Source organism: Argiope bruennichi, chromosome 5, assembly GCF_947563725.1.
Source record: "Argiope bruennichi chromosome 5, qqArgBrue1.1, whole genome shotgun sequence".
NCBI lineage: Eukaryota > Metazoa > Arthropoda > Arachnida > Araneae > Araneidae > Argiope > Argiope bruennichi.
The window spans coordinates 94,915,417-94,939,437 of record NC_079155.1 but is presented as its reverse complement, the minus strand read 5'-3'; the positions used below and the strand labels follow the sequence as shown (position 1 = coordinate 94,939,437).

The following is a 24,021-nucleotide window of genomic DNA, read 5'->3' as shown; positions in this document are numbered from 1 at the left end:
ATGTATAAAAATCTAAAGAAATTCTTTAAGAACTTTGCTACCTAATATAATTTTCCTTCCTGAATTAAGAAAGTTCGTTTATTTGTTATAATACCAATTAAAATTCAAAACTTTTTTAGCACTGGAAACATTAGATTCTGCATTTCATCTGCTTTTGCGGTACATTTAGTCTAGACATAATTTATCTATTTAATTATCAAGTCATAGAGCAATAAAAATAAAATTGAAGTTATAATTTTGTGAATTTCCGAAGCCATGATAAAAAAGGAACTGACATCAATAAGGTATCTGGATATACAAAAGTCAATAAGTAAACATTATTAAAATAAATTGCGAAAGAATATTCCTATTACACACATACACAAACAAAAAGGGGGAAATTCTTCATTTTTCTTAAAAAATTGCTACTTTGCAGGATAAAATTTGAACAGCATACAATTTACCTATTTCAGCTAAAAGTTTCCCTCAATGTTTTTAATTATTCCCTCAATGGCTGTAAAAAATTTTTGGAAGTTGCACGCTAGTGGAGTTGAATCAGAAATAAAAAATGATCATTTGCATTGAATTGAAAAATGATCATTTGCATTGAACAAACACAGGAAGTGAATATAAATAGGAATAATTTCTGTATCTCTCAATAAATTACTGTTAACAAAAATACCATTATAAAAAAAATTATTTACTTCTTGTTTTACTTGAAATCCTCAATATATTAACTATTTTCAGTACAGTAGAAACACATAAAACAAGTTATTAGGTCTCATAAACCCTTACTATTCTAAACTAATTTTCTTTCATTGAGAAAGTGTAATAAATGATTTTGGATGAATTTAAAAGTTATCGATTCCTTTAAAACTGGTAAAGAAGAGTATTAACATTTGATAATAAATTTATCAGCAGTATATTTATTAGTATCTTAAATCTTAGTATATTTATTATTATCAAAAATTCTACAGTCTGAACACGAAATGTATAGATTTTGTATTTCACTTTATCTTTTGACTTTTGCATTTCGCAAAAAATTTACAATAAATCTTATATCTTGCGAAAAGTTAAGAAACGACATTTTTCTTGGTGATGATGTCGTCTTCGCGTAACCACAGAAAGGAGATGCAGTAGCTTCTGAGGGTAAAGACCTCTGAGCACCCGAGGGCAGAAGTCTGACTTCTAGCTCAAATGAAGATGATACTCACACACTCGCTTGCACAACTCATTTTTACAGAGGTATCTCTCACCAACACCTCACAGATAAAACATACTATATCACGGGGAAAACGCGCTACCCCTAGGCCAGGACAATGTTCACGTTTTTTTTTTCCCTTGAAAATTAATTATATGTGTTGAAATATTTTAACAATATTTTTGGAATGAAAATATTCAAGATAGCATCTCTAAGAGAATTATTTGTATTAAGAAATTACATATTTTTTTCCATTAATAAAAACTTATTTTGAATTTATAAAAAAAATCATTCGCTTTTCAACGAGAATAAAATCCTGTTCGTTTATGCAATTGATAATACTAGAACTATTACTAATAAAAGAAATAAAATAATTTCATAATTAATTATCGCAAAAAATTCATTTAATAAGGATAACGGTTTTCAATTTTCTTTTATTAAAATTTGATCTTTGGAATTCAAATTTCATGCATTAAAAACTAAATAGGATTTTTTACGCTTTGAAAATATTTCAAAAGATTTTTTTTTTACTCTGGATTTAAATTAACAAATCTTTCATACGGAAACAGCGATTTTTAAAGAGAAGCTTATTAAAAAAATTTATTGAACTGGTGAAACAAAACGGAATACCATAAAAAATAAAACCAAGCGACTATTTTTATACAAACTATTTTTATAACAAAATATGTTAATAATTTACAGTTAATTTGAAGAAAAAGGTAGGTTTTTTTTTTTTTTTTTTTGCATTTTCATTGAATTTAGTTCATATTGCTTTTTAAATGTATGCAAAAAATAATCTGAGCACTTGCATAAGGTAATATTTTTTTAAAAAAATGAGATTACATGCTCTTTGATTTCGTTTCTACTTTATATTTATGTCGTGTAATATATTCCCCTAAGAATTATTATTAATAATAAATTATTTTTAGATGAATTATTATTTATCTTAAAATAGAATCGTATCTTTAAATTAGTACAGCAAAATTCAAAAATATTAATAAAAAAATAGATATCCCAACTCAAAGAATATTTTTTTTATTTTGTAATTGATAATTTTTTCTAGGTATTTGAAAAAAAAATTTAAGATTAATTTCAAAATATATTGTTTTAAAGAATGAAATGAAATTAATGATTTTAAATATAAGTTCGCTCCAGGTTTATTAATCATTGAGTTTAAATACCAGAAAGATTATGAAATATTAATAATATGCTTAATCTATAATAATGCTTTTGATATTTTAAAATCTTTTTACATAATTACATTTATTTTGAGACGCTTAAAGGTATTTCTAAAAAAGGCTACATAATAGTGTACTCTTTGAGGAGTAATAAAAATAAATAAATTTACATTTGTAAGAATTTTACAAAAATATCTACAACTACATTTTCTTAAAACAGAAACTGATAAATTTGATAGTTGATACCAAAAAAAATTCAAGTACTTATAGGCTTATGAACTAATTATCTTACAGTTATTGTATGTTTAAAATTCTGTCAGTAACTTATAGAACTTAAGATTTAATTAAAAAATCAGCTTTTATGAAATGCAGCAAGCATAAGCCTTTGATTTACTTCTTTGTAAAGATTCTATTTTGTCATATTTTATCTTTTCTTATTTTCATCAATTTTTGAAGCTATATTACAGTTGTAAGATATTTTTAGTAAGAGAAACTTTTCTAAACCATTAGCTGAAAGCATCAAAAATATTTTTTTGAAATATTATTGTAGCTAAGTTCATTAACTTTGGATTAATAATATATGTCTAAGTATATTGACAGAAAGTATAATTGAAAAAAATAATTAGTGTAATGATAGATCCTGAAACCATTTAAATACAAAAAAAAAATATTACTGAATATTTAATTTCAAATAAACTTTGAATAACATTCAGACAATGTTCACAATCACGTATCAACTGTTTTTTCATCATTTTACGTAATTATACAAGTTAATGCATTGAAAACAAGATTAATGAAACTATTATTACTACATATATAATCCTCTAAACTTGTTATAAAACTAGCATGAAATAGGAACTCAACTTTGTTGACTCAACGCTGTTACTAAAATCCTAATGGCAATTACAAACCAAAACTACAAACACCAATGCTCATTCTGCAAGCAAATATTAAATATATTTAATAGTGACTGGTTTGCTGTAATAGCATGGTGGAATGGCCATTTTCTAGTCCGATGTAATATTTTACGCTAATGAGATTTAATTGAATTAACTGTTACTATTTCAACCTTAATCGAATGTTTAGCGGGCTGACTTTAAATCCGCACTGGTGACTTAAAAGCTGGCCATTAATGTTAGGTGATAATAGAAATTATTCACTGCTCTTTATATTTAATGAGGATTTCATGACAAATAATATTTTAAATTATTTCATATTGATGTAAACTATCTTAAAATATTAGAGTTATTTTATAGCATTTGCTAAAACAAGAATGTTTTAAATTTAATTATTCTAAATTACATATGAATAAATAATTAATTCTAAATATATTAGATTCCATTGCTAATGAGATGGAATAATATTGTAAATTATTTCATATTGATTAAAACTATCTTAAAATATTAGAGTAATTTTATGGCATTTGCTAAAACAAGAATGTTTTAAATTTAATTATTCTAAATTATATATGAATAAATAACTAATTCTAAATATATTAGATTCCATTTTATTTAAAATACAAGCTATTAGCTTGGCAAATCTTAATAAGTATAAATTTTAAAATTGTAATTAAAATGATTCCGTACATTGTCAAGGTTTTTTTTTTAAATTTAGTATTGTAAAATTAACACTGACAAAAAAAATCTCCGCTTGTCCAATTTATTATTAAAGGTTTTAATCTTATAAAATAATTATAAATTATTTTATAAGATCTAATTATGTAAGTTCTTTAAAAATTTGCATAATTTGAATTGAATATAAAGTATGCTTTGTTTTTTAAAAACAAAGTAAATCAAATAAGATAAGACAAAAAAAAGGAGTTGAATTCTTTATATCTTGATAATTATTCGGAGATAAAAATTTATTACAATATTCATTTATTCTGTCTTATTATCTTTTTATCATGTGCACATGAATCATTCGTAATAACTACTGTAAAAGTACAATAGTGTCAAAAACTGCAGTTCGTAACTTGTACACTTGTTGTTCGTAACTTGAAATTTCTTTCCAATGCAAAAAAAGGATATCAATAGATAATGCACATAAATTTGCATACATTAATGAAAAAAGTAATTATTAACAATATTAGACGGAAATAATAGCATTATCACTTTGGTGCAAAGATTCGGATGGGAAGTATTGAAGTAAAATCATATGGGCCTTAATTTTCGGCCTCAGATTTCTATCCATTTGGATACATGACAATATTCCTCCGAGTCAGAATTTTCACTCTGATAAATATGTCAACATGAGATGCATTTATATCGAAAAACTATTAGACTGGTAATACTGGTAATTTAATATTGTCGTTATTGTCTTTGTGTTCAAATTTATGTACTTCTTAAATGTACCGTTTCAGAGGCCGGTATAACCTGGTTAGTAGGGCGTTGAATTCGCATCTCTTAGGTTGTAAGTTCGAACTCGTCAGCCGAAGACTCTCCGTGCGTGGTGGTGACTGGCGCACGTATAAATCTGTCTTGGTCACAAAGTCCTCCATATCGAGAGTCGTACCACTGGGGGTACTGGATCACAGGTGATCATTCTTTGGTTCAGGTCTAAATTACGATTTGGGGTTGAATGAATGAATTCCATGAATGAAGTGCGCGGCGTATAAAGGGTTGTGACGCGTGAGTAGTTAAGTCATACTCCTGGCCCTAGATGGCGCTACTAAAAAACAAGAGGCGCAAAAATTTCGGCTAAAATTTGCTAAACATAGTCGGCGGGGCTGGAATCCTAGAGATTCCAAGTTCGGGGATATTCTGTGGCGAAAGAAAAAGAAGTCGGCGGGTCTTGTCTATGACATGAATGAATTTATTGCATAATGTTACTTAATTTGTCATTATTATTTTACTCAATTATATTCCAACACGAATCATTTTCTACTAAATTCCAACGAAACACACCTTGATGCCATATTCCAAAAAATTTTAATCTTATCATGTGAAATAATAATTCTGGAATCAAAATTCTACTTTCATCTGGGCATGTCGCCTATCTGATGTTGCAGTAAAAAGTAATCAAAAGTAATTTTCAGAGTAACTGTTCTCTTTTTTTCCTTAATCCATACTTCTAATATTCACCGGTACTAGAATTTAGTGCCGGTACTAGAATTTAGTTCACCGGTACTAGTACCGGTTTATTTTCTCATCTGCAAAACATAAAAGAATTATTGTAATCGTAAAAAGAAATTCGAATCTTCTCGTTTCAGAGCTCTTTGAGTTCAAGACACACATTTTCGCCCTTCTATTTATGTCTATGAATAAAGTAACTCAACATTCTTTGAGCTAGACGAATGAGATTTAGAATATGAACTTATAGTTAAATTTGCAAATTTATATCAAATTTTGAACGAAACCCTTTCAGAGGAAGTCAGTTTGGCTGGCTATTCGAGTTAGTGAACTCCTTTGTTACAATACACAAAAAAGCTCGAAATTTAGTACACAGATTTAGTATCTATAATGTGGAATATTTTCAAATTTTGAACCAAATCTCTCAAACGATTAATCGTCTGTACGTCTGTACTTTCGCATACATGTAATCTCAATACTAATGAAATTCAGTATGTTATCATTTGATTACAGCTGCCGTTCCGTTTCAAATGTTGGTGCCACCCAATCGGCAGAAAAGCATCCAAAATATATGTTCTCACAATAGAACCATTAGCATTTGGAGAACAAACATAAAAGTATTCTAAAGGAAACCGGTTTATTCAGCTTTTTGGAGAAAGATAGTTGGAAAATCAACAACATATACGGGAATTTGTATAAATGCATTTAACGACACCTATACAGCCTTCTATAAACTTAATATCTCTAAAATACTTCCTTGTAAAATATTAAATAAGAAGCTCGTTTTACCTATTATTTCTTAATAAAAGTGTTCTAAGCCTTTAAACTGAAAAAAAGTTTCTGTATTTTTCTACTCAAACTATTATAGAAATTTTAATCATGGCTACATTGTAAAACTACCAAATTCATTAGCACTTGAAGATAATATATTTTTAAAAAGACGATAACATTGAATTCACATTTGAATGAATACGTGTTATTTAATTCTTATTCAAAGAATTCAAATTACTACATTTATCCAATGCTAAATCCCAAAAGATTTTTAAGTGTTTATTCAAAGATTTTATAAGGATCTTTGGTAATTTCCCAACTTTACAGTTCTCATTAATCTTAACAATTTTGCCTCCAGTTAAACAATAAGATGATTTTTCAAGTGCCTTTGATGGCCTTTTCGGAATTATTATTATACGTCTTGGTCTTTGAAACAATTATGTTTCTCTTCATGTGAGCACCAAACTTCAACATTCTTCTATGTAATTTAGTCAAAAAATAGTAATTCTAATTGAGATTATAGCTTGAGTCAAGAAACTAATAACTAGTTTTAAAAAAAATCTTTATGGCCTGGAAAAATCACTGAATCTAGTAATTGCCTTCTAATTTATTGTAATTTGTTTACCCTAACTCAGAAAAGATAATTTGAATGCAATAATGAATAGTAAAAATATTCAATAATTTAAAAATTATTCTTCCCCATAAAAGGATTTTCTATTAATTCTTCAACTTTAAAATTGAATTTAAATTTCTTAAATATTTTCAAATATCAAATTTAAATTTCACAAAGACTCAAGAGTTATTATTAATATTTATTTTGTACAACGTTTAATAAATCTTTCTTCCTTTCAAAGGATATCTAGGATTAATAGAAATTGAATTCTCAAATCCAGATTGCTAATTATTTTATGCTTTTAACATGCATGTTTAGGAGGTAGGAAACTTAAGGGTATTCAGTTCGTTTTTTTTTTATCCAAATACAACATTTAAATTTCCTTAATGCATACTTATTTTGTTTCAAAAGAATAATATCCTCAAGCAATTTTAAAAATTACGATTCCTGTTTTATTTTGAAATCCTTAGATTTTTTTTTTGGTTTAATATAATTTAATTTTCATAATTATCCTTCTGAAAATATTTAAAAATTTTGTGTATAATATCAGTTATTAAAAAATCCCTTTATCAGCAGCATAACTGTTAATATACAGGAGAAACTAAGATCTATGAATTATTCAATAATTAAAACAACATTTCGAAAAGATTTTTTCTTAGAGAAACTTTATTCGGTTTTCCGGAAATTTAACGGGGTTCTTTCTGATAAATGTGAGATAATATCGTTTCATTTACAATAAATAAAATCATATTTACTGTCATTAAATTTTTTACATTTAAACAGAAAATGATAAAACAACATCTCTAAAAAGATATTAAACTTCTCAGCTTATCTATGCCAAATTTATTAAAAGTAGAAAATATTTCCTTTGCAGTTTCTAATGATATGCATTTAAGATGCTTATTTTCAAGCAAAATGTAAGGAAAAAGAAGGGGAAAACAGGTTTTATAGTAGTGTATATTCTAAAATATCAAGGGAAATTTAAAAGACTTCAAGAAAAAAGTAATAAAATGAGTTACTGTAAAAGCAAGCAATGTTGTAGAAAACAGAGCAAAAGTACATACGTTTGGTGATAAGTTAATACAAAAAAGAATCCAAAGAAAAATGTTTTCGTATTAAGTAGCTCGGATACTTGCAAACATTAGAGAGCTCCAACCAGCAAAAAGGTTGACATTTAGCAAGTCTACAGATGTCAAAAGAAAGGTCTACCATATTTTAGGTGGTTTGACAATATTGAAAAAGACCTCAATCTTCTGAGTGTCAGAAATTGGAAATCTATGGCATTGGATCAGCGATAGTATAAGCTGACTGGGAAAATCAAGGCCAATTCTATGCTTTAGTGCCAAAAAAAGTCACTTTTAAAAAAAATTAGCTCTTTTTTCATTTCTTGCATCCAAAAATTGCGATTTTAGAAGCAAAATCATTAATAATATTCTGACCATGAAGAATAAATTGAATAGTTATTTTTACTGTTCTCATTCCCCTAACAACATGCTGATTCACACTTAGATACTAATGCCATAGAAATGAATCAGTTAGAAAAGTAGTAGTAGTACACAAAAAGTAAAAAGTACCGAATTTATCAATTTTGTATTCAGTTTGAGTGCATTAGTGGAAAGCAGCCTAGGGATGAAGTTCTGAAAATTATTCAAGTAAGCATAGAATAAAAGAAAAAAAAATACATTAAATGTGTATCCAAGGAATTTTAGCAGGAACAAGGAGAGGATTGAATAAAGAGAGATTTTTTTTCCACTAAAAGAAGACGGGTCTTCTTATTGTTGATGTTAGTACATAAGTAATACGTTTTTTTTTCACTAAAACGGGGGGGGCAATTTCATGTAGGCGATATAACTGATATTAATTTTGGATGAAACTGTCTATTTCTAAAGTTTGGTCAATTGGATGGGAAGCTACAGCAAACAGGGTGTTTCATTTTTTATATTGAGAAAAAACTCATTCAGGTGCTGAATGTGTATTTTAGATCAAAGTTATTTTCATTTTTAATTTCGAATTTTTATTAAATGACGTTTTAATAAAAAGTTGCTAAAAGTAATTTCAATGTAAACTTAACAATATATACAATCAAATTAATAATAAGGTAATATTTCTTTGAATGGAAATGAAATTTGAATTCCAAAAATTAAAAAAAACAAATGAAACTAGAATAAATAAAATTAAACTGGAAATGTATCATAATAATTATTTACTTTATAATTTTATTGAGTGATTTTTTTTTTTACCTTCTCTAAAAGGCCGATAGTAAGACTTTATTGGTTCATTATAAAAGAATATGAAAGTAAAAACCAATACTAAAAAATTCTTATTTGTTTTCTGTTCTTGTTTTTGTTTTCTTTTTTGCAAAGCAACAAAAGCTCAAATGCTCAAAAATAATTACTGTAGAATTCATTATTACTAGGAAACTTTGGATAGGCGCTGCAGTGTTAAATGGTAACGCATAACGTCTCCTAAATTAGGAAGTAAAATGTTTTGAATTTATTTTTTCTTGTTTATTTTTCAAATTGGCAACTTTAGTTTCAAGAAATTTCTCTGTTCGATAAGAATACTTTTTTTTCCCATTTTATAAATATAACATTCGGTATTTTGAAACGTTAATTAGACGTTACACAGCTTCAGGCATTTTGACTTTTCGACTTATAAGAATCAAAAGCTACATTCCTTCTATTGAACGTTTTCATCAAAAAGACTTCTAAAGCTTCATTTTAAATACGATCAGCGTAATTAGAAAGAGTATTCTAATAAATTAATTGCTTTTTGGAATCTTATGTTTTACTGTGCTAACTTGCTTTCTATGAACTCGATGCTCCTTAAAATGTTTCTGAAAAGGGTTGTGAAATTCTCTTCTAATAAAGGGAAAATATTAACAATGAAAAATTCTCCTGCGAGCTAAGCTAAGAGAAATTAATTAAAATTATTTATCAATGATAAAATATTGTTTCCTTTTTTTTTGTTTCAAATTAAAGATTAAAGAACAAATATTATTAATCATTTCTATGCAATTGAAATCCGAATTTTACAAATATGTCACTTATTTTCTAATTTCAATAAAAATAATATTTTTTTCCTTTATAAGAAAGGAGAGAAACTGAATGAACTGAAATGAAATTTATCACCTATAAAAATAAATTTCAGCAATTTTATTCCTCTCTAAAACAATGCAAGGAATAAATTCTTTTTAAATTGTACTTGTTATCATTACTAGGTATACTGGTTAAAAATTTTTCCTATTTTACTATGTAAAACATTTACTCATATTAGTTAGAATAAGTATTGTTACCAAATTGCAAACAAAACTCTTTAGAAAATTCTTTGAAATTAGCTTGAATATGCTTCATTATGAGTTCATTATGAAAATATGAACTCATAATGAAGCATATTCAACTCTTTCTATATCCTATTTTTTGTTATTTTATAAATCCTTCTATTTTATTTGTATTTTTATTTTCATGAATTTGTTTTCGAAATAGAACAAATGATAATTTAATGGATAGGAAATTCTTTGTAAATATAAAATTAAAAATGTTGTAAATATAAAATTAAATGTTGGAAAAATTATAAATAATCGACTATTACTAAACATGTTATTTTTGAAAATGATTATCTTTCTTATTGTTTATCTGGTTATAGTATAAACAAAAGCTATGCAAACAAGCATAAAGTTTATTGTATTGAAAGATTTCAGAGCCCAAATCTGTGAAGAAAAGTTAAATCAATAAACGCAAATAAATAAGGTAATAATTATAAAGTAATTATAAGTTTTTTAAAATATTAATATATTAAATACGTTTTGATTAATTTTTACAGTTATTTTTGAAATAGATCATTTAATTCAATAGCTATATTTTAAGGTCACTTGGCGGATTTCATTCTCGTGCAAAAATGTGTAGAAATGATATGGGAAAAAAAGCACTAAAATTTCATTATTCTTTTCATTTCTAGGATTAATTAGTTCAGCTATCTCAAAATACTGGAATGCCTGAGCTTCTCTTTCAAAAGTACGAAATATTTCTCTCTTCATAAATATACAATGTCAGCCCCGGCTCTTAAGGGCCGTATTTTTAATATAAGATACTCCACTTAGATAATGGCTTTTAAGCAAATGTATGCTCGGACATACTTTTTGAATTCTTCAACAATGTCTCATAAACCCATCTAGGCGAGCGGTATTCAATCAATCGCATTTAACAAAAAGGGAAGGAAAGCTCGCAATGATATCCAGGCGCCTTGGACGTAATTTTGTTGAATGGGCATTTGGGGCCTTTCAATATTGATAGAGTTGAACTAAACAAGGAATAATGTTTTTTCTCTTTATTATAGATGAATAAAAATTTTTAGCTGTCATAAATAGACACATAAAGCATCTAATGCAACTTTGGTATACTTCCGATGTTTAAATATTATTAGACACCGCTTGCAAACAACAGGAGCTTTTTGGATTGTATTTATTTTCAAATTTTTGTGTTTATTTTAATCTCTTATGCATAATTATTTTTCCAGTTGCTAAACCATAAAGTTTTGTAATGATATTTAGAAAATGTCTTATTTTAAAATAACTTGACAAAGTTTTTTAAAAAAGCTAACTGGTGAAAAAAAAATTTTCAACTTGTTATAGAATTACAGGGAGTAATATTTTTATCGGAGGTGAAATGAGATACACAATAGGTATAATACTTTTAAAACAAGTCGGGTTTTTTAAACAACTCAAATATGTCTATCGCAATTTGAATCTTAATAATGAGGTATTCATATATCATAAACTTCAAGTTATGCGTAAGTACTTTATATGAAGTTAAACAAAGCAATAAATGAGTGTAAATATAGCAAAAGATTGGAATTCGATTGAAATATTTATTTTATAACATAATAAAATTCAGGAGAAAATAAGCCAGCGTCTCAAAATATTTAGTTACTTTTAATCTATATTATAAATAGGTTTAAACGAAGCATATATTTGTTTGGCTATCTAATTTTTTTCCATTAAACATATATAAACAGTATAAGAATAAGATAAATTTCATATAAAATTCATTAAACTTTTAATAATGCGGTCTATTGTTGTTGAATTTCTTTCCATATAACAGCAACAATTTGTAAATAACAATTTTATGGTATAGTTCTTTTCAATGTATGTATTTTCAAATTAAATAAGTGCAATTTGAGATTTTCTATAAAGAAAAAAAGAAATCGTAGTGTTTCTGTTTGATCTCTCTCACAATATTTATTCAGAAGGCAATGTTTTATTGATGACTGTGATGATTTTAGAATCATCTTAGACTAACTGAAATAAACAATTATTTTTTCAGTCGTGCTATGCTAGAAATTTTCTTATTGAAAATAAAATTGATAATTTGTCAATTGCACTATGAAGAAATCATGAATTTCAACATTTTTTTTTACTTTAATAATTATTTGCATGGATAGATTGAAATAAAAATAAACATTTTCTTTTTAAAAAATGATTTTTCTCATTACAACATGCTTTTGTCATCCGATTTTTTAACGTCTCCTATTTTATGATGAATGTCTGCAAAAAATTAAAATTTTAAGCAGAAATAAGCATTAGAAATGCTATTTGCCATTATTTATAAATTTGAAATTACATCATTTCTATAATCATTGCTATGTACTGATAGTATAATAGTATGATGATGTAATATAAATATACAAGACTGACATACCAGCAAAAGTAGCAGCTTTATAGAGATTTCCGAATACTACAAAATTCGCATTCTCTCATGCTTCATCATTGAGAACAGCCAAAATTTTCTCAAAAGAAATTCCAAATGAAAAATTTCTTTTTTTCATTGCATTCTCCATCTAAATGTTTGAAAAGACACGAAGTAAGGCTCAAAATAATAGTAAAATGTATCTGTAACCACAGAAAAAAACACTTAAGTAATTCGTGTCATTTAGGGCACATCAGATATGAAAGACATTTTTATGAAATAAGAGAAGCAATACTGTGAAATCTTAAAATTTAAAATGTTTAAAATTTTAATTTACTTTTTATGTAAATAATATATTTTCTTCAACCAAATTTGGTTTGAAGAATTTATATTCTTAAATCACACATCCACTATACCATCATTTTTTATGATTATTTGGATTTTTTTAAGTCAGTTAATAAAATAGGTAATTTTATGTCACTGACCAGTAAATTTATTATAATAATTTAAATAATGAAAAATCAAAAATATCTTGATATTATTATGTATTTTGAATTGAATATCCGTAGCTTAATTTCGGTTATTAATGTGTATATAGAAACTATATATATTCTTGAACCTATTAATCTAATTTGTACCCTTTTACTTATGTGACCTATGATAACACATCGCACATCAATGCAAAAAAATTCTTGTGAATACGCAATACTTGTTTTTATATCAAGATATTCTTTTTTACCTAGAGATTCACACTTTATAACCCTATTAACACGAAGAAGCTTTCCATAAAACCACAGTAAAAGTTTACAATGATCATTCACGTTCCATTCTCAGATTTGTTTTCCGTTCCAGTCAATTATTCTACCTGATTTGTATTCGAGCCCATTCTTCTCGGTCAGATAATAGAAGCTCTCAGGGAAAAATTCCACCGGATTCAGAAAGAATACTGTAGACACCGAGAAACGAGTCAGAGAAACGTGCTTGCCAAGTCTAATAACAAGCAGTAACTAAATTGATCAGGCAGACAAGGCACGGCATTGGCAGCCTGACAAGCTGTATGATGAAAGATTATGTCACTACATAAAATAATGTAAGCGGTTATTACGATAACACTTTAGCATAATAATTTGCGAGCACAGTTTAATTCGGAACTTTCTTACTAATCTCCCAATAGACCCTATATATTGTATTGTATTAAACAATAATACTGTTGAATATTGAGTAATATTATATTGTACAATATTGTTGAATATTGAATAATATAATATTGTACAATATTGTTGAATATTGGATAATATAATATTGTACAATATTGTTGAATATTGAATAATATAATATTGTACAATATTGTTGAATATTTAGGAATAAAAATTTGTACAATAATGTTGAATATTGAGAAATATAATATTGTACAATATTGTTGAATATTGAGAAATATAATATTGTACAATATTGTTGAATATTGAGAAATATAATGTTGCACAATATTGTTGAATATTGAGTTACATAATATTGCAATATTCTTTGCTACTTGGGTCTCTCGAATATAATGGGAAATTAATATCACTGATCTAATAGATATAGTGCAAAAGCGGAATTATATACAAATGATCTATGAATAATTACGGTATATATAAAGTGTTCTGTCTTTCAAACACCACAGAAATATCAGTTTAGTACTGTACGATTGCTATAAACTTTGTAGCAGTGATGTGTTTCTCTGTGGTGAAGTTAGGAAACTTTTTATAAGACTAAATAGAAGTTCGCTAATAATGATCAATGACATGTACTGAATATTGTTTCGGCTTTATTTTTAGGAAAAGTTTATAAAAATAGGCAACATCCAAAAGATATTCTATAGTTTCTTTAATGGAAACCTGAATATTATGCTCTACTTATTTCATTTATAATTTTTGTTATCAGTTTATTTATTCAGTGTATTAACATTTTATCTTATAGATATGTTATAATATACCATAACCTTAAGTCATTGCGGCAAAATTCTTTTTTAAGAAGAAAGCTTCATTCCTATGAGAAACATATTCATCACAAAAAATTAATTTTGGAAAACATAAGAAATATTATATTTCAACTGTACCATATTACAGACTTCACGTCCTTACAGTATCTTACTGATTTTCCGCTATTTTTTTCTCTTTCCTTATTCTTACTGCTTAAACATTTTTATTTAACTTTGCATGCTCCATGCTTATTAAGATGGAATCTGGTAATCGCATTTTATCCATATTCTTATTTACTAGGGATTTGTAATTTCATATGCTGTATATTCTGTGCGAAAATACACTGTTCAATGTTTTCAAAAATTAATTATCAAATAATACAGAATTTTCCATTTCATAACGTTTCTGCAAAAGAGATTTTAATCATTTCTACAATGTATATCTAAAATGGTTAAACAATTTTCTTGATTCTATTCTAACGATATTTATTCTAGGTTCACTTAAAATAATTGAAAACATGAAGATATAATTGTGAAAAACAACTTTTCACTATTATATACAAAGTTCTATCTAATTTAAGAGTTAAGAAGATGCAAGTTTACTCAGCATTTCTTTTCTTACTTCTACAAGTTTACTTAACATTTTTAATAATGGCTTCATTGCCCACTTATTATTTAAAAATAAAATTTATATTATTTTGAGTTATGGTTTTATCCCTGCAAATCCTGTAAATAACTTATTCCAAAAATCACCAATTGAAGTGAAGTATCCTATACACAATAAAGATTAGTCAAGTGTAACATTAATATAAACATGAATTATGATGTTGGCAAATAAAAAAAATACATCCTGTGAGTTTCATACTGCATATCATTCATTTCTGTATTAGCATTTTTTTATCGCAGAAATGTAAATGGAACTTTTTTAATAATTTTCGACTCGTTTCTTTTAATTATTGACGTATTTTTGGTTTATTTGGCGCCAAAATTTCTTCTCTCGGCTGTTTTTTCAGTAATAATTTCTTTTTAAAGGCATTTACCTCGATGTACATTCGAAATTTGACTAAATTCTATTCATTACATTTAGTAGTAGACGCTTCAAAACATGGAAAGTGATTTTATGGTCACCCTATATAAAAATTTTCACCCACCAGAATGCAAGAAAAGATTTTACATTATCAAACTTATATGACAAATATTTTTCTACTTGTATTAATCGATAATGATTGAAAATTAAAATTAAAATTGTATAATTTATAAAGCGCTATTCTTTACAGATAATTAAATTTTGGCTTTCATTCAAGTGCATTTAAGCCTTTACCATATTTCAATTAAATAATTTTTCCTATATTATTTGTGCTAAATATTTTGATTAAACCATTTCATTTTCATGAAGTTTTTATCTGTAATTTTGATGTCGTATTTCTATAATGGTAATGAATCAAGTCAAATCAAAGGATGTGAATATAACAATTAAAAAAATTTTTTTAGTTCTCTACAATAATATGGTATTATGTTGTTTGGTTTTGTAGGCTATATGTTTGAAGAGAATTCAGCAATATTTTGAATAAAAAGAAACAAATATAAAATTCTTGATATACATCTAAATGCTATACATAAAATTTTTAACATACTTCTAAATGCGAAGACATAAATGTTTTATTGATGATTATATTGATGCTAATTTTTACTTTTTGAAGTAATTAAGATTTATTTTATTCTAATCAGTATTTGTGTTATGTAAAAAATTTAATCTTAGTTTTTTATTTAACTATACAAAGCACAGGGTGTGTTAGTATATATATATTCTATTTCATTAAAAAAAATTCTTACCAAGTTTTTTTCATTTAGAGATAAGTTCTGTTGCATCAGACTTGAAGTTGCACATTTTTTCTTCAAGTTTTTTCATATAATGTGCAGGAAAGAAAATTATGATAATCTCAGTAATTTCAGATTAATAAAATTAATCCCATTCTTGCCTAATTTTAAGCAAAAATTGAAATGATGAACCATTCTTATTATGTTATTCGATACTTTGTAGAAGATGGAACAATTCCGGCGCTTAGAAACCATAAAATGCGGAAACATATTTAATATTATACTAAAATGAAATCCGACAAAATGCACTCCATACTTTTAACGAAACCACATCAACCAATGTGAAATGAGATTTTCATAGGTAATTGTGAATAGTATTTTTAAAAGAATTTTAATGAAATACTTCTTTAAATTATGTCTCTTTTTGAAATTGATCTTATCAATTTTAATATCAATATCATCAATGATTTCTTATGAATATTTCAGAATAAATCAGCTATATTCACCTAATTGCCCTTAAATGAATGATTTCAATTTTTATAATTCTTTTTATTTTTATCTTTAATTTTATAATTTTTTTTTTTATTTACTTTTTTTTATTTAAATCCCAAAAATTCTCCAGAAATTTTAATTTTTATAATTGTTTATTCTCATTAACCATTATGGCGTAGAAGAAAGAAATAATATATAGAAAAATTAATTTTAGTATCTTTTAAAAACAAGCAAGCAAATATTATTGCTAAAAATGAATAATTTCTATTGTTAATATCTAAGAAAGTTACCATTAATTAAAACAAATATAATTATCAACGTAAAGTGGAATATATATAAATATATCATTTTTAAAAAATCCATACAACACATATTTTAAGCTTGAAAGTAAATATCATTCATGTATTAAAATGTAATTAAATATTTATGGAAAATGTTCGAATGTTTCAGAAAAAAATTATATAATATAGTGAAATATACATAGATAGATAACATAATGAAAAATACATATAAGCACCTCGCTCTATATTGTGCAGCAATGGTGGTATTCTCCTTTGTGTATTTTTTATCATATTTCGTACAATAATGTTAATTAAATCTAAATTTATCAATATTTCAATCATATAAAAATGTCGGCTTTTAAAAATCTTATTATGCACATTGAGATTTTAAATATGTGAAATATATAAAAATACAACTGAAAGGTTATTGAAAAACCTCAAGAAAATTATAGGTGCAAAATAAAATTTAAAAAAATAAAAATAACATTATAAATAATAATAAAATATTAATAAATAAATATATTTTTAAATAAAATATAATATATAATAAAATAATAATGGTAATATAAATAATAAAATATAAATAATAATAATAAATATAATAAATAATAATAATAAATATAATAAAAGAGGTACAAAATGAAAATAAAAAAAAATTACCATAAAACACTGTTTATAAATGAAACGAAATGAAGAGCACACATTCTCAACACAATTTCCTATGTATAGCATTGAATTTGAAATTGAACCTCCACATATTTTTATCTTATTTTGTATCGAAAAAAGATCATGATAATATAAATCTAATCTAAGAATCTTATTTATCAAAATTTCAAATCTAAAAAATTTTACTTTAATATTTGATACAATTCATATTTTATGACTGCAACTAAATATCACTTTTATATAACATTAAAATTCATTTGAAAGTTTCATCAAAAATGCTTGTACGTTCCAGAAACAGATTTAGTTAATGGGCAAGACAAGTAAAAAGCATACATAATTACCTCATTTTGTTAAGTGCAGAACCGAACCCAGTGTGTTTATTCTTCTGGAAATTTTTTTATCATATTTTGTACTGGAAAAGAGGGCATAATAATGTCAATTTAACTGAAATTTCTAGGAAACTTTAACAAAGTAGTGAAGCGACAGAATATCTAGCATAAAACTTTCCTTTTAAAACTACTTAATGGTTACCAGGAAAACACTTTTTAAGTTACTTCAATTACAATGTTTCATCTCTTTTAAAGTTACTTACTAAAGGGATTTTATCGTATTTGACAGATTTTTAATTCGAGTTTTTGGTTATTTTTAACTGTTTCGATTCATAGCTCCAGAATGTATATTAAAAGGGCTTTTCTTGCTTTTTTGAAGGACAAATGTGTGAAAATATAATTACAAATTTCTGAAATATAGAATTTCAAATGTAATAGAAGTAAAATCTCAGCACATCTATCTTGATCATAAATGGTTTTTCATATTTTTTTGAAACACAACTGTTTGTCATAAAACTTTTTATAGCATTTAGTAAAAAACAATTTTAAGAAATTTTATTAAGTAACAAAGCATACATGTCAAAAAAAATTACATTTAACCTTTAAATCTCAAACTAAGCAAACGAATAAAGTAATGCCCATGGTTATTAATTAAATACATATAAACACTTTATGCAATTGTATATATTTTCTGTTAAACTTCAAATATTTCAATATAAATTTTAGGTGTAAAAATAAAATATCATGAAGTTTATTCTTCTGTATTGGGTAGGGAAATGAAGTCTTGCAATTTTAATTAAAATTTTTAAAAAAAAACTAAAGAAAAAGAATTTGAACAAATTAAAACTGAAGACAAATTCCAATCTAAAATATATTATTATATTAAATATTAATATGTGAACAACGAAGATGAATTATGAGTACTGGCCCTTCGCGAATTAATTGGGCAATATGTAGAAAAAGAAAAATGTGAGATCAAAGAACAACATAAGTGGTAAGAAATTAGGTGTTAAATTATTTGTACAGTCATTTCATCTTAGACTCGTCGACTAATCTAAAAGAATATGGAAACGCAAAATCTGAGATAGTCTACTTTATTATCACTTCCTGCTATAAATTAAATCAACAGGATCAATAAAGAATAAAAATATCATTTTACAATACTATGAAACAAAAGAACTTTAGAAATTAATAATACAGATTGATTGTTACTGTGATTCAGATTCAGTCATAAAAATCGGGATTCCAAAAATTTCTTTTTATCTCATGAATTCTATCGCCATTTGCTCATCGTAGATATAAAAAAATAATTGTAAGTAATTAAAATAAATGGATTTTAATAGCATATTAATAAATGGATTTTAATAGAATATGGATTTTAATAGCATATTAATAAATGGATTTTAATAGCATATGGATTTTAATAGCATATTAATAAATGGATTTTAATAGAATATGGATTTTAAGAGCATATTAATAAATGAATTTTAATAGAATATGGATTTTAATAGCATATTAATAAATGGATTTTAATAGCATATGGATTTTAATAGCATATTAATAAATGGATTTTAATAGCATATGGATTTAATAGCATATTAATAAATGGATTTTAATAGCATATGGATTTTAATAGCATATTTAAAATTTGGACACCGAAGTTGGAAGATCCAAGATTGGTTATACAGTTCCATTTGGGAGGCTCTCTTCCAAAGAAATAGTTACTGTGAAATTGATTTTAATGCCGATTATGAAAGTATCCACTTCTCAAATAAATGAGGGGGTGTATTTTTTAATTTATTATTTGTTGGTGCTTTTAAAGTACTTTCTTCTTCAATTATAAGTTTATCCCACTAAGCGTGGAAGTAAAAACGTTTAACAATAAGACTTCATAAAAAAAATTAATACAGTGAGCCTTATTTTAAACATCGGAACATATGTCCGTAGAATACAGAAAAGAATGCTATCAAAGACATTTGATTCCAATCTTTCTTGAAGTGTAGGCAGAATACGAAGTCACATTTTTATTTTTGTACAATAAAGTATTATTAAAATTTTGTTAATGCTGTAAATTACCTTTTTTTCTTGCTTTCACTTTTATTAACGACGGGCGGGTCTTTGTTTTTGATTTCCCTAACATTCTTCTGGAGAAGATTTATATTAAACAGAAAAACCAAATGTGATTTTGAACTTCGGTATCTAGAGATATCTTCCAAAACATTACATTGATATAATCTTTTCCACATTGAAAAAATTTATGTGAACATACCTCTTACAAAAACTGGAAGCAGCATTTTATTTCTTAGCTATTTATCACAAAAAAAATCTCGCCATAGATTGTTGAAATATTATCAAATTCTAAATAATAAAATAAACTAACTTCAATTTCCATTTTGATTTTTTTTTAAAAAGAATTGATGAAAACAATTTCGCAAGCTCAATACGATATTTAAAAAAATGTTTGATCATTTAAAAGAAAAAATAATGATTCAGAGATCATTATCTATTTTATTTGAGGCATTATTCATATAAAGCAGGGTTCTTTTGTATTTCCCAAATATTATTTGATTGTTAAATGGCATCAGTTATAATGATGGAAATAATGAGAAATAATGGAAGAATTAAAAATCATACCATCGGCATCAAAAGAAAAGAAATTATAATATCAGCAAATATTTATTTAATTTCAGAGATTAAATATCATTTACTTGAACAAATATTAAAATTAAGCAAATATTTTCTGTTTGAAAGATACAAATAAAAGGAATTGCTTTCAGTGAATAAATAAGCGCATTAAAAATATTCGTGATTGAATTGAATACAAGTTTCTCGTATTTCAGATACACAAATTAAACAATAAAAAATATCAAACACATTTTAAAAGTCAATAAAGAATTTTTTCATTTGTTAAAGCAAATCATATTAAAAAATACCTTTTTTTAAAATCATAAAAATGCTTAGAAAATATGAAATTATGAATCCCTAGGATATTGCATAGCAACATTATGAATTAATTGCAACATATTATGAAATTGAATTTTATAACTAAATTAGATTATGCAATATTAATATTATAGGTTATGTCTCCCAATTCTAGAATTCAAAATTATAAAAAATTTAAACAATTTTATGCAATTTAATTTTTTTACTAAATCATACTGTTTTATAAAATAACAATGTATATATCTCAACGGAATTTTTTTAAAGAATCACTTAAAGGACATAAAGGTCAGGTGGTAAATATTCCAATCTCAAAATATATTCCCGTTGATTTATTTTCGATAGAACAAAGCAAGTTTAGAAAAAGACCTTGAAAATTTAATCTAAATAATTGCTTATTATTATTCCAAAGCTCCACAGTAATCATCATTTTATAGGAACAGCTGTGAGAAAGCAATTACTAAAATGGAATATGCTAAGATTAAATGTATAAAAATATGGAAAATAATATAAAGTCTGGACGGCTTCTTGCAATTTTGACTGAAATGAATGTTTCTAGTGGTCCTTTGACTTCCTGCAACATAGGGATTAAAGTTTTTTTTTAATTCAAATAATTGACAATTAATGAAATGTTAAACAATGAACAGTTAGAAATTTAATTGAATTAATTATTGATATTAATTAAGATTTATGAATCCTCATTGAAATCATTTTCTTTTACATATAATATACATATTTTTACCCATACATGGTTACAAATACATACAGATGTAGAAAAATTACCGCATTAATAATAAATAACATGCATCGAAGATTTATCACTCAAATAAATTAATATACAGCCTGAGTAAAAACTTTAAGGCCAGTAAAAAACTTTGAGAAAATGGAAACATATAAACTGAGGAATTAAAATACCATTTGATTCATAATTATTGAGCTTAAATAAAAGTAAAAAAAGTAGAAAAATTAATTTGCAAATATTTTATTATTAGAAAATATTACAGAATACGCAGATGAATATTTGAGCCTGAGTAAAAACTTTAAGGCCAACATAGAAAATAACATATAACAAAAAAAATTACAAATTCTTAGAAGGTTGTGTAGGAGCCATTTCTTCGAATTACCTCAAATATTCTTGTTTTCATGGATGAAACGAGTTTTTGACAAAGGGTGGGGTCGGTTTTATACCATTCATCTTCGATAGTAGATTTCAGCTCTGTTGTTGATGTAAAATGTTTCCCATTTGCATAAACTCTTCTTGCTAAGTCACCCCAAAGGTTCTCGATTCGGTTGTGGTCAAGTGATCTAGATGGCCATTTCACAGTTTCAGCCTTGTTGACTTGGAACCAATTTTTTGTGCTGTTGCTCGAATGGATCGATGCATTGTCTTGCTGAAATTTCCAATTTTCTCCAGCAAGACATTCAGCATTTGGCAAAAGATGATTTATTAGGACATTTTGGTATCCTTGTGAATTCATTCTACCTGAAACGAATGCAATTGAGCCCACACCATTGTAAGCAAAACAGCCCCAAGTCATGACAGACCCTCCACCTAATTGGCGCTTGGGGAATATTTCTTTTTCATTTCTTATATCATGCCAGTAGAAATTCCAGCCATCTGGTCCATCCAAATTCCATTTTTTTTCGTCAGAAAAAATAATTTCTATCCATTGGTTGTCCCAGGGCAGGACTTTCTGGCCAAAGTTCAAACGCTCTATTTTGTGTCTCTGCAGTAACTGAGGCTTAGTCAATTTTGCTGTATAAGTGAACCTTCCATACCTTCTAATTGTGTTATAAATCGTTTTTTGACAAACTTTTAAACCTGTCGTCGGAATCAGTTTCCTGGTTGAGTACTTTCCAGTAGATGCAAGTTGGCAAACTCTTCTCTCATCACGCAAGGACAAAGCTTTAGGTCTTCCCCCAGTATTCTTTTTACCATAATTGTCTTTCATTTAAAAAAAAAATGTTGACTACAGTCTTTGATCTTCCTATCTTTATCGCAATAGCACGACTACTCATTCCTGTTGAAGACAAAGTTTCGATCTGTCCTCTTTCACGATCAATTAACTTCTTACCCTTCGCCATCTTCACAAAGATCATCAATACTTCGAAGAAACGTATGACAAATATGAAAATTGCAACGTTGTCACAAGCTAATAGTTGCAATGGTAATTACACAATTATATTATATTTATTTTTAAAAAATGACTGGTGGCCTTAAAGTTTTTACTCAGGCAGAAATACTAACTTTGTAAATAACCACATGTTTCTCATAATTATGTATTTACAAATTATGTTTATAGAATTTATTTCTCATCAATAAACTTTAATAATTAATATTATTTGAATCCCTTTTATTTAATTTTACATTTTCTCAAAAATTTTTACTGGCCTTAAAGTTTTTACTCAGGCTGTATATAGATATTCCTCATGGATATAAGATATATTATGATTCAAATTTAAAACAATTTACAATTAATTTATTTACATTATTGAAATGCATTTTCATAAAGTTAGATGAATAAATAAAGAAAAAATTTATTTATTCATCATAATTATTACTCCGAATCATTCTAATTTGATATTCATTCTAATATTCTCTCATTAATCACAAATTGTTAATGTGACAGTGCAATTTGTCAGCATTTGAATAAATAGGATATTCATCTTTGGGAACATCGTAAATGGATGCGATTACCCAAATTCACTATATTATACACCATACACTTTAGAAATTTTATGAAATTAAAAAACCGTATTTCTGAAGTCTAAATTAACTACCGCTACTGTTGTGATATGAGGCCCTCTTGATGAAATTCCGGTGAGCAGATACAGTATCTCTAAGTACCATGAAAAAGTATCTCTAAGAATCTTCTATATTTAACAGAAACTTTGCAGATGTTTTATATTGAAAAGGGAATTCCTAAGGCATAATAAAGGAGGTAAACAATTGCACATAATACTGTTTGAAAGCATCTTCAGCTGTTACTGCTGTTGTTTCTAACGACATTTGTCAAAAACAAGCCCACTGACTTTAGAAG

The 24,021-nt window shown here is 26.1% G+C and overlaps 1 protein-coding gene across 1 annotated transcript; it reads right to left on the bottom strand.

The window, feature by feature from the left end:
- Window positions 1–21,118: 21,118 nt before the first annotated feature.
- LOC129968320 (uncharacterized) lies at window positions 21,119–22,635 on the bottom strand (the record flags this gene model as incomplete). Its single annotated transcript, XM_056082175.1, has 3 exons — window positions 21,119–21,133; window positions 22,234–22,311; window positions 22,570–22,635. Coding segments are annotated over 3 exons (159 nt in total), but the record flags the coding sequence as incomplete, so codon positions are not given.
- Window positions 22,636–24,021: the final 1,386 nt, after the last annotated feature.